Source organism: Larimichthys crocea, chromosome XVI, assembly GCF_000972845.2.
Source record: "Larimichthys crocea isolate SSNF chromosome XVI, L_crocea_2.0, whole genome shotgun sequence".
Classification (NCBI taxonomy): Eukaryota; Metazoa; Chordata; class Actinopteri; family Sciaenidae; genus Larimichthys; species Larimichthys crocea.
The window spans coordinates 17,197,153-17,209,560 of NC_040026.1; the positions used below are offsets into that span (position 1 = coordinate 17,197,153).

The 12,408-nt window shown below is 40.3% G+C and overlaps 1 protein-coding gene across 3 annotated transcripts in view; it reads right to left on the bottom strand.

Moving 5' to 3' along the window:
• Positions 1–8,846: 8,846 nt before the first annotated feature.
• Positions 8,847–12,408, bottom strand: part of LOC104931469 (adenosine kinase) — a 104,155-nt gene continuing 100,593 nt past the window's right edge. For all 3 annotated transcript variants that reach the window (XM_010746517.3, XM_027289291.1, XM_010746594.3), the window contains 2 exons: positions 10,447–10,533; positions 8,847–10,123 (listed from right to left, as the gene is read on the bottom strand). In XM_010746517.3, the coding sequence (XP_010744819.1) occupies positions 9,999–10,123; positions 10,447–10,533 (212 nt within the window). In that variant the 3' untranslated portion in view covers positions 8,847–9,998. The remainder of the gene's footprint in view (positions 10,124–10,446; positions 10,534–12,408) is intronic.

Sequence of the window (12,408 nt, forward strand, 5' to 3'; positions counted from 1 at the left end):
GAATCTTGTTTTGTGTTTTTGTCCGTCAACAAACAAAGACAGAGGACATCCTTTTTCGACCTGCCACACCGTCTAATGAACCCCCAGGGGGAAATGCAGCGAGAATACACGGGGATTGGTCATTGTTCCGGGCTGTTGTATCAATTAGTTGTTACGGTGAGGGGGAAGCAGTTTACTGCACATCAATGATTACTCTATTTCCAACCTGCCAGGTCAATATTTGAAAGCAGGCTACTGGCATTAGGGGCTGACTGCTGCTCACACAGCTGTGATTATGGACATAAAAAACATTGAAATGCTATTATGTGATGAGGCTGCACATGTAGGATCTAACACTGTAACTCAGAGGTAATAAGGGACTTTATTTGTCTAAAATACAACTGGAGTCCTTGTTGAACAGCCCTGGTCATAAGTATTTCTCAAGTTTGCAACTAGTACTGAAACACAGCAAAGTGCCAGACAAAGTTTATCGCGAAAAAAATATGGTTTGGAGAAGCATCAGTCATCTAGGTCATTTATCAAGCTACACTGCCAAACATTCCCTGGTTTCAGTTTGATTTCTCTGTTTTATATTATTGTAATCGAGTATCTTTTGGGTTTCAGACCTTGGTCAGGCAACAAAACCAAATAAAAAACCAACATCCTTAGTTGCAGCCCTACATAAAACCCTGATGTTTTGTTAACTGAGCTGCACAAAGTCTGTCAATTCAGGTCTCAAAGTTCCAATCACTCAGCGCTGAAACCTGAAAAATATTATCCTTGATCATAAGCCATCTAAAAAGATGTGACCAAAGGCATTTGGAAACAAGTCCTCACTGTTGTGATTACTAAAAGAGTTATTACTTCATGTACAAAAAGAGTCTTTTAGTGCTGCCTGCAAGATTAACTGAAATCACTAAGTAAACAATTCAGTTAACAGGCCCTTAAAACTCTCTAAAAAAACTGGTTAGGGGCTGACAAACATCATAAATATGACTTCTGCAAGAAACATGCGATACAAGCCGGAAGAACTAATGTTAAAGTTGAACATTAATAAGACACGGTGCAATATGCAGCCCGTGCATGCTGCTGATGAAAAACTCAGAGCTTTTTTAATAAGTCTTCACTTCATAACATAAGTCTCCGCTGACTTGAGCTATGAAGTCTAATCCAGGAACTGGAGAATTAATTTCCATCAGGAATATTCCAGGCCTGGTGATCAAAACCGATAGTAATTTGCAATCTGCACAGCAGAAAAATGCAAAAAAAACAGAGAAACAAACACAGCTGAAGAGATGCTGATGATTTACTTGGGGATTCTAAATTAAGTACATTACAGGAAATATGCTGCTTCAAAAGAGCAGGCTGTCCTGAGTGAGGGGGGTGGGGTCCTATTAGAAAACTGCTGGTAGAGAAAGAGAGCGAGAGAGCTCAAGTGGTTGCATAACCAGCAGGGAAAAAAAAAAAAAAAACCTTCATTCCTTGCCTTTGTTCCTCCCAGAGTCTCTTCAGAATCTAATAAACTCTAAACCAAGACTGCTCTTTTTTTTTTTTTCCCTCAAAGTATCTCTTATTCTCACACACACACCCACACACCCACAAAACACACCACTCGTTCTTCAACACCGAACAGGCAGAGCTTGTCTCCTCTTTGAAGTGAACGGTAAACCTGGACTGGCTAGTGATGTCATCAGCCGGAGCAATAGGTTGAAATGTTCCAAATGGAAAACAGCAGGCCTTCCTCAGCTATGAGAACCATCGCAGACACTGTGTCTCTAAACAGTTCTCAGTTCACTTTTGGCCTGACCACAAACACATCACAGTTGTGGCTGCAGTATCAAGGTGTCACTTCCTGATTATTCACTGTGACCTGGTGGGGAGCAGGGTGACATCTCTATAGCTTGATGCTGCTAGCCGCTTCACGCCATAAACTTGTGCATAAACTATTAGACCGCACTTCATCTTGATAAGCCCAACACACGATCTGCAGAAAAAAAAAGGAGAAAAAAAAAAAGCCTTTCACAACAAACTATCTAGATGACTGTACAACTGTGCATGTCAGGGCCGCACAATAAAAAACATTTCCATTAAACCACCTTCCGGTGCTTCACAGTGTCTTAAAATTGCAACGCAAGAACGAAAGTGCTGTCCTTTTTACAACCATTTGACTGCAGTGTGTGTTATAGCTAAGCACCAGTAATAGAGATACAATCCATGCAAACTAGATACCACCCCTGAGTACAAAAGCAGCAGAAGCAATGCAACCTGGAAGTTGTTTATATGGTTTTATTTCCCTGGGCATCTCAGTTAGCTCAAAGGTCATAATAACTGCATGCTACTTCAGCTGCCATTTTCTCTGCCTATTCATGAAGACTAGTTTTAGGCTCATTACCAATAAAATACCCAATGCTCTGCTTTCACAAGACAGCCAGCCACATCCCCTAAGGTCATTAGGCTAGAGTTAACATAACCTGTGGAAAGCCTACAGCAGAATGCCTACCACACACTGTCAGCATGACTTTCTGATTACCAAGCTCTCTTATTATGGAGACCAAAAGCAACACAGCCCCATAAGGACACACTCTAGATGGCGTTGTTTCAGACACACCAAGACAGAGTCCCAAAGATAAAGACCACAATCGTAAAATTTCGATCACGCAAAGGTGCTCAGTGGTGGCCCAAACTTTCCCATCCTCCATGCTAATGATATCATGGAAATGCCACCATTAAACTCCCAAGAAAAGTCTTTAGCTCTTGCAAAACAAAGCCACACTCCAAGTTAGAGATGGTAAGAAGGTTGGGACCAATCAGCCTCATATTTAGCATTAATAAGATTATTTTACTATTGGGTCATTCCTTTAGGGGCGACACCAGCGTATGACAGTCCAAAGTCCGGTAACATGGGGATAAAGCATGAAAAGAGTGAGAACGCAGATGCCGAGGTGTGTAACCGGGTCTTGCTCATGAGGGAGGAGTGTCACTGATGAAGACCAAGGGGGAAGCACCTGGACACCTGGAGCCTCTTCCCTCTGCACTGCCATGGCTGAGCTTTATACCGCGGGCCATTTTTTAACAACCTGCCGTTGTTAACCGACCGCTGGCCGCCAGCCGTAACTCTGCGGAAAGAAGGGTTATCAACAATGTTTGAGAGGTCATCCTGGTTCCTCACATACTCTCGATGTTCTTTAGTGAGGAGCCATGGGTATCATCCAGGCCCTCGATGGCCCTCTTAAGTATTTTATTCCAATCAATATGGCGCAGATCGCTTGAATTCCATAAGATTCCTTTGATGGCACAGATACATTGCAGGCGGGATGGATCCAACTCTCCCGGGATTTCCTGGGTCCTGGTAGGAGGCGCTCCCCTTATTGTAACCTTGAGAATAGAGCCATCATGAACACTTAATTCCAACGGCTCAAGGACGGTCTTCTGTCCAGTCCATGCGATGTTGGCCACTGCATAGACATATTTCTCCCTCTGAGGGCCTCTGCTTTTGCCTTTTGATTTTCTGTATTGCTTCAAGAATCCACCTCCGTGTACAGAGGGTTTGCAAGTTTTACCATGGTTGAACAATTAGACTCACAAAAATGTGATCCATACAGATTCCCTTTTGCTGCTGAAACACTGGATACATCCACATCCTTAACAAGATCAAAAAAAAGTTATGTCCACAAAAGCACCGCATAATTCTTCCAACCTGGGTATCTGACATGAACTTCAGGAAAAGTTGGCACGAGTAAATTCCACAATGGTAGCTGACCAGGAGCTTTTATTTATTCAATCCCAGATCAAATCTATAAAAAAATAAAAAGAAAGAACAAATGGGTCAAATGCATTTGTAAATTACAACCTCCACTGTAATACTAGTCATTCCTCTTTCACATTGTATAAACTAGCTCTAGCAGTTTGACTTATATAGAGAGAGGCAGAGGAATGCAGGACTTAAAGATGTGTTAAAAAACATGAGAACAGATGGATAAAAACAGATGCAGGAGCTGTCATAGTTGCTAAAGAAATTCGAGTGACTTAATCCATGTTCTGACAACATAATCCACACACCAAACCAGATGTCCATTTAAAAACAAAAACAAAAAAAAAAAACTTTCAGACATGATAAAGCTAACGTTAACTGTAAACTTCTACCGATGCTGGAAAAAAGAGATATATTTAAAAAAAAAAAAAAAAAACAGTCGACGTTTAAATGTGTCGACATGGAAAACAACGTCACCGTAACATTTTCTGTTATAACACACATAAACACGAGTTGATTTAAAAAAAAACATTAAAAAAAAAAAAGACGTTATACGTTTTTTTAAGTTTAACCGTTAGTTGTCCGCACGCGACTTTTGACAGCTCGACGTCCCGAGCTCAACGACTCCCAACTGATCACACGGCGCGAGCGTTAATGACAGATGTATAATCAATGCCCTCACTTCCTTTTTGACAGCTGCCGTTAGACGTTTTCTTAAAAAAAAAAAAAAAAAATTATAAAAAAATAAAATAAAAATCGTACGTGTTCAAAACAACCCACCGGAGCCGTTACACGAAAAGACAACAACATAACTAAAAACGTTAACAAACCTAGAGTTGTGTTCCGCTGAGTTGAGCAGATAAATGACAGTGTTGCCAGCATTACTGATGTCACCTAAACAGTCGCCATTTTGTTACAATGTTGTAGTTTACATGAATCCGACATGACGCTGATTACAATCCAATGGAGTCTCATTAAACCTTACCTACACTAATGTGCCCTCCCTAGCAACTTCAATATTGGCTGTAAAGACAAGATCCGATTTCTGGTTTGATAAAGCACATGTCAATCTTTATGTATGAGCTCACTCTAAGAGGCACGGCACTGGCTGTATGATCTGTCACTTCACTCAATTGACCCGCCTCTTAAGGTGCCTTCAGTGATGAATCGATATCATTTACCTCCAACACTCGTAATATTTGAACTTAAAGCTCTAACTGCGGCTACGGGACATTATTAACTTATAAGTACACCATAACGAGCGTTAACTGTCTGGGTAACAATTAAACGAGATGAATATTTAACCTCATTTGCAAAGCGTTTAACACCGGCCCACCTTTACTTAGATTCCTCCTTGAAACAGTTGGTTACACTTGAAAGTGATTTGGAACATTTTAGACTTTAATTGGCTGTTTGTTAAATCTATCATTTCTTTGCATTTAATAAAAAAATAAAATAAACATGCAAAAGGCTCAAGCGTTTGATTTAAAGTAAAAACACATTTCATATATATATATATATGTTTGTATATATCAATCCCAGGTAGCATATTCAAAGATTCCTCCTGCAGGCTAAAATGTGTCTAAGCTATCGCCTTTTTTTTTTTTTTTTTTTTTTTACCCCCTCCTTCTTTATCTTCCTCCACCTTTTTTCTCCTCCTCATTATTTCCCCGAGAGGAGCCGTTAATTCTCCTGATATTTAACATTTTAAACTTACGGTTAAATTGAGAGCGATAAATAAACGAGCTACCAAAAGTATGTTTTTTTTTCCTCCTCTCTCTCTCTCTCCTTGCTCGCTTCGTCTTGCCAACGAAAATTATTAACGTCCTGTGTATGTGTGTGTGTGTTTCGCTGTGCAATGATGGCATGACCCTCTTTTATCACCATTAACTATCAAATATCTCCCTATGAGGGGGAAATAGTGAGCCCTGGAGAGAAAAGAGACGTTCAGAGGGGAATACAAGTTAACACGACTGCTGGGAGAGTAGCTCCTTCATCACTGCTTCTCAATTATGTATCGCTAGTTTCTTTTAGCTCCCCCATTTCTCTCAGCTTCAGCTCCGCTCTCGTTTTCCATATTTTATTAGGAAAATTACACACAGCCTTTTTTTATTTCCTCCTCTGGATGGATTTTTTATTTTTTTTTTTACCACCAAGGCGGTTTTTTGTTACGTTACACAAACAGACCTTACCTATGTAATCTACCACCACCAACACCAACGCCGTGGGCGAGAAGACACAACAAATTAACGAGCAAGTTTCATGCAAGGATGAACGTATAACTAGTATGAAAGAAGGAAGGAAGAGAGAGGGAAAGGAGGAAAGAGGAAAAGAAAAAGGAAAAGGAAAAAAAAAACGAGGGCACACACAGGCTACCGTAAATATTTGCTGGTAGTTTACCTCTTCAAGTTTTTCCCCCCCTCGGATACTCCTCTTCATTATCGGGGAAACGTCGATGGATAAATGTGCGGCGACATATCCGAGCGATTTCGTGGGATTTGATCTCTTTTTAAAACGAAGGCTGAAAAGCTTGCGCCGAGACATGGAGAGGACCTGATAACAACTAATTGAAAGGTTAATCTACATAGCAGCCTGTGACAAAGTGGTACCCTCCCCCTTCTTCTTCTTCCACTGTAGACATCCCTACTTCAGTGTAGTGGAGCGGACCGTCGCCCCTTTAGTGCGCTCCTACAATGATATTGTCAATTTCACTTTTTCCCCCCTCCATCAACATGTCCAGTGATGAGCCAAGAGAAACATTTTTTTTTTTACACTTACACATATCTGCTGAATTAGTCTCGGTAGGGTACATAACACTTTTATGTCTATTAACCTTTATTCCCTATGGGCATCGTCTGCTTAAATGTGATTGATTTTGACATAAACACATAAATCCAGCTTTTATTTTGAAAAAAGAAAAGAGAGTCTTCATTTTTGATTCACTGGACATTACCACCCAGGGCACTATGGATATTATACACTAACACCCTAATCTGCTAATTAACTTCACCATGCCTAAGGAAGAGCAATAGTTAGGAATAATGTAAGATCATTAAATTGTCAGTCTTTTTTAGGATTTGCCTCTACCCCCCCTCGTTCATTCACCACCTCTTTAGCAGCATTAGAAATGCCAGAAAGCTCATTTTTCATGCAGTAATACAGATGTAATTAGAGAGATAATTGGTAACTTCCCCATCAGATTATAAACACATGCTGTACTGTACAGCCAGCTTTAATAAGAGATCTCAAAACATTAAAAAAATAGAAATGTTTGATGTGTAATTTGATTTGCATTCGTTTAATAGTCTTGTCATTTAATCATTACGCTGTATCTTCATCAGGTGCTCTTCTGATTACCTCGATGACCTCGTTGATGTCGTCTATTTACCTGCACGCCTTTGCCCCATTAACATCATTCAGTGTCTTATTGCTGTTGACATTTATCTCAATGTGCTTTCTGATAATTGGATAAAGTAATTAAAATGTTTTTTAATTGAGGCGCTGTTGTAACATTTTTTTTTTTTGCTAAAGCAGGTGAAACGTGGATAAAGGGAGTTTCCCATTTGATGTGTTTAGGGCTGGTGTCACGATGGAGGCGCTGACCAAACCTGCCTGTGTCTGGTTATAATGAATGCCACCCTGGGCCCCAGCAGGTCCTCCACTGCTGCATGGGTCCAGGGATAATTTGAATTGGAGCATGTGCCATTGCAATCTGCCCATCCCCCCCTCCCCTCCCTCAATCCCTGCCAACTGCCACACTGGTGTTCACAAACACTGCTGCCCATCTGCGGGGCAAAACACTGGCCAGGGCCCCAGTTACTCCTTTGCCTGCATTCAGGGGGAAAAAGAAAAAAATATTCTGGTCGTGAACTCACTTTTGTAGGCAAATATCACAAAGTCAAGCTTTTTCCTCCCCCTCCCTACTTCAAAGTTGTTAACAGCATATTTAACTCAAAGCAGTAAATGAAAAGAGATTTTGTAGATTGCTGCTGCTACACAATAAAACCCGGCATTAAACATTTTCAAAACGCCTTGGGCTCACACAAGCTTACAAAACAGATAGAGCATAGTATTGCGGGAGGGAAAAAAAAGAAAAGTAAATTAAATGCACAGATTTTATGTTTGTTTTTCCGCCTCTTGCATTCATTGAGCAAAGCAAAAGTTTACCAGGAAGAAGAAGAAAAAAAAAAGTGAAGGAAAAAAGTACATTTAGTAGTTTCCTTATTGTGGCAGGCATTCTCATTACTTGATCATGGCTCCCTCTTTTTGTGTTTGTGTTTTGCCATCTGTCATCTTGAGAGGCAAATGAACCAGCTGCCATGGAGTGTGATCTTGCCCAATCAGAAATGTGGTCCTTTTCAAAGCGCATCTGTGTGAAACCTTAAAAAATGCTGATGAAAAAAAAAGAAAAAGAAAAAAAAAGTGTCTCAAAGTTGTTAATAACATTTTGGCTGGAGAATGTTTTCACCTAGACGCCCCCGATTAGCATAAATGCATAAACTATGCCTCATTATAGAAAAACAGAGCTCTTGTGCAGGGAGTGTTAAAAAAACGCATTCCTCCCGACATGCTCGGAGAAAATAAAATAAAATATGATGTAACAGGTTGTTCTAGGGGACAACAACAACAAAAAAGAAAATGTTATTCTCAATCACACTTCTTTGTTGAACAGATGAGTGTTGAATTGTTTCCCACAAAACACTTGAGACACTGCCCAACACTTCTGCTGGGCCCACAGACAGTGGGAGGGGGGCGACAGGGGAAGGGCCTCCCTCTGATCCTCGTCTCCAACCCCCAGCGACAGCACAGCTGGGTACGAAGGATCAGCCTAATTTTCAGGTCCCTCTAATGATCGCCAAGAAGAGCAACCACTAATCCCTTAACTGAGGAAAAATGATCTCCTGTAGCCCTGCAGTGCAAGCTCCAGACCCCAAGAGTCCAGTTAGGACCCAACAGGCATGAGTGTGGGTGACTGAGCGGAGCCAGGACATCAGGCTGGGTCCTAGTCTCCCTCCGCCCCCAAGTCCCCTCTCCATAATGGAGAGTGTTGAGCTGTCCAAAAGTGATTAGCATGAGGGAGGCTGATTAAATAACAAGAAAACACACAAACTCTGGCTTTTGCATTTTGTTTTTGAGTATTTAAAGATGCTTGGAACTCACTTTGTTTAAGTATAGGATGAGTCTGATATCGTTTTATTCGTGTAATAACAAAACAAAACAAAAAAAACATTCCAGTTTCGTCTGATTACAACCGTCACTTTTGAAGCCACCAATCAAGGCAACCCATCCATAAATTCTGTCGCTTATTAAAGGAACACTCAGCTGAAAATGATAGTATATAAGTACCGCAACACTCATCCCCCCCCTCTGCAGGCTTTAAAAAAAAAAAAAAAACGTTTCTAAAAAAAGTTTGTAGCTGCTTGGTGAAGGATGGCACTCATAGTTTACTCTACTAAATACACCACTTCTGTGTCACATTACTGCCAGCTCATAGCTCAGAGGCTCCAATGGAAGTAGTGTAATTAGCAATTTATTGGCAAAGCGATAATTGTTTGGAAAACAGTCAGCATGAGGATCAACAGAGAATAAAAGTGGATTGTGCAGCAGGAATAGTTTGAGAAGTTTCTATTGGACGTTTAAATAAGTTGTTTTGGCCGTGACTCCGGGTCACCATTAGAATTGATTGTAACTCGAAGCGGACTGCAGCTGCCGTCCTTCATAAGGAAGCAAAATAATAAACTTTCCAGAGCTGGTTTTTCTGTGTCTATCCTGCAGGATAATGCACTTCTCCACCACTGACCCATTTCTTCGCTATAATCCAAACTATTGTTGCTGCGCAAATAAATCACTAAATACACTCCTCTGGAAGTAGTAGTAGTAGTATTTTGCTTAGCTTTGAAGCAATGAGCAGGTGATACTGGGACGAGCTGGTGTTTAGCTCTGTTGTGGTTTGAAAAACATACAAAACATACAGATCAATGGTGAAGTTTCATTTAGACACTTTTCAGGCCTACAGGTGTTCAGTTGCAGCTTTTCAGCAGAATGCATCTTTAAATATAACCATATGTCCAATATCTGATTCTAGTACATTGTTTGAATTGTAATAAAACATCTGAGTTGCGTATTCAAGCTTGAATAAAACATTCAAGCTGCAGCGCTTAGTCCCATGCAGTCAGTTATTGTAAATAGAAAAGAATGTACAGAAAATCCTGAAGCATACATATACAAGGATCTTGTTGAAAAGACAAATATGCAGTGCTTGGATGCATCAGTGAAAGTCTGGCTTCTCTGGGAAGGTGCATCCGACCCGTCTGATGATGACGTTGGCGGCGTAGTGTCCGGCCCGGATGCACTCCTCCAACGCGTGCTCTTGAACCAATGCGGAGAGGAATCCTGGGTAGATATAAGAGCGAGAGGTCAACCTGTAAACATCCATCACCTCCAATATTGTTTGGGGAGCAGTTAGCATTAATGTGAGTCAGGTGCTAATGGTTTCTGGGAGAAAGGGACAATCCCGCTTCATCCTCAACAGGACCCAAATGATGACTGTTTTATGTGGAGCCATGATAAGCTCATACAGAGGAAAAACAGCAGGCTAAATGTCACGCTCATATAATCTGGAGACATTACTACGTTACATAGTTGGCCGGTATCAAAGGTTAATTGGGAATGTACACAGAAATCAAGCTGTGTGGAAAATGATTTTCATACCGTACCTCCCACAAAGGCGTCTCCCGCTCCGTTAGTGTCCACAATATCGTTCTGGTCGATGTCCAAAACAGGGAACATGGTCACCTTCTCACCTGTGGTCAAGACACAGGAGGGCTGTTAATTAAAGTTGAACGCCAACTTCCCACCAACAAGTTTTGGTTCATTACTTCTTCGATGTAACTTTGATGTAAAGAAATCACAGGTTATTTCAGACAGCAAAGCTTTGTTATAATTAGAGATAGCTGAGTATTTCATTTACGCACTTCAGCTTTTCATACTTCTTTGGCTAATTAATCCCATATAAAACAGAAGCTTATGACTCACAGTACATGTGTACAAAATGATTAGTGTTGAGTAATAGTTAAGGCGCTCAAAGCTAGTTGCCAAGGATGTCAAAGTAAAGAAAACAGCCTTAACATAAAGGGAAATTTCACTTAGCATCATCACAATCACTAAAGCTGAAAATATGTTAACACTGGAAGATATAAACCACAAGTTTAAATCTACAGTACATATAGGAATCTGAAATTAGATAGCAATGCAAGTAAGGCTCATAAAGCTACTGATAATTCATTGTATTAGCAATGTTGGTCTGTAAGTTGGTGCACTCTTTTCGGTCCTGACTGAAATATCTCGACAAATATTTGATTGACTGTCATGAAAGTTTGCACAAACACATAAATGCTAATGACTTTGGTCACCCTGAGTTTCCATCATGGCGTCAACATTTATGGGTTTGAGTATCTAAACAACTATTGGATAGATTGCCATAAAATGTGGCAATGAATAAACAAATATATAAATAAACAGGAAATAAATAAACAGGATGAATAGTCATTTTGGTGATCCTTTAACCTCAACAAGTCAGATATCGAGTCAGGTGGACTTGTGAGATCACACAAGAATCCATCTTGCCAGACTCTAATCTCCGTGCTTGTGTCCGAACTACAGTTGTTGTGACCAATCGATGTCCTATGATGAACTAGCGGCAGCTACAGCACAAGCTACAGGTGTGGTTTAAGGTGCGTGTTTGCCCGAAAACAATGGTGGCTGCTAAAGGGGTTAGTGTAGATGCTGCTAGCTCATGGAAAGCATTTCTATGTTTTTGCTCTTCTCTTGACTGACTTCACTAAGAGTTTAACGATGTTGTATCATTCAAAAGTGTGTTTTTGTTCGACCAACTAAAGTGGATTTAAAATAAAAGATTTAAAACAGAAAGAAATCAGCGACTCTTTGCAGTTGAGAAGCTGTAATCAGTGAATGTTTTGGAAATTGTGCCTAATAAATGACTGCAAACAAACAAAAAGACAAACATATTATTTAACTACTGTTTCAGCACAAATGACTTAAGTAAATAGACGATAAACTAAAGGGACACTTCTGCAACTAAAATACTGCAATGTCTAGCAGTGGCTTGAATACATTTAGCAGAAGCAACAGATGATCAAATGCAAAAACTCTTTAGGTGAGTGCTCTGATAAATTGAAAACAATGCGAAAACAGTTAACTGTAAATCGTTTCAGTTCAAAACGGAATCCATTAAATGAGGGTCTCTTTATTATCTTCAGTGGATTATATTGCTTCAATTATCAGTAGCATATGCACTTCAAAGAGACTTCCAGTTTAAAAGGAGAGGGGGAAAAAAAAAAGAAACAAAAATCTACCAGATGACAAAGTCTGGAGGTGTAGAGTGACATTAAATCAGCAACTTATGTCAGAGCAATCTAAACCACACACACAATCTTCAAACAATCTGAGGGTTCTGGTGCCGACATGAACCTTCAAAAAGGTGCAGGAGACAAAAGACTGACATGTGGATAAAAGGAACACGAGGCGGCTGACAGACCTCTCATTGAGGGAAAAAAGGTTGGAGTTTAAGGAGAACATGAGAAGAAGAAGAAGAAAAAAAAACTACAAAAAGTTGTCTAATGAGGCTCCCTGCTAATCTAACAACGGCTCACAGAATA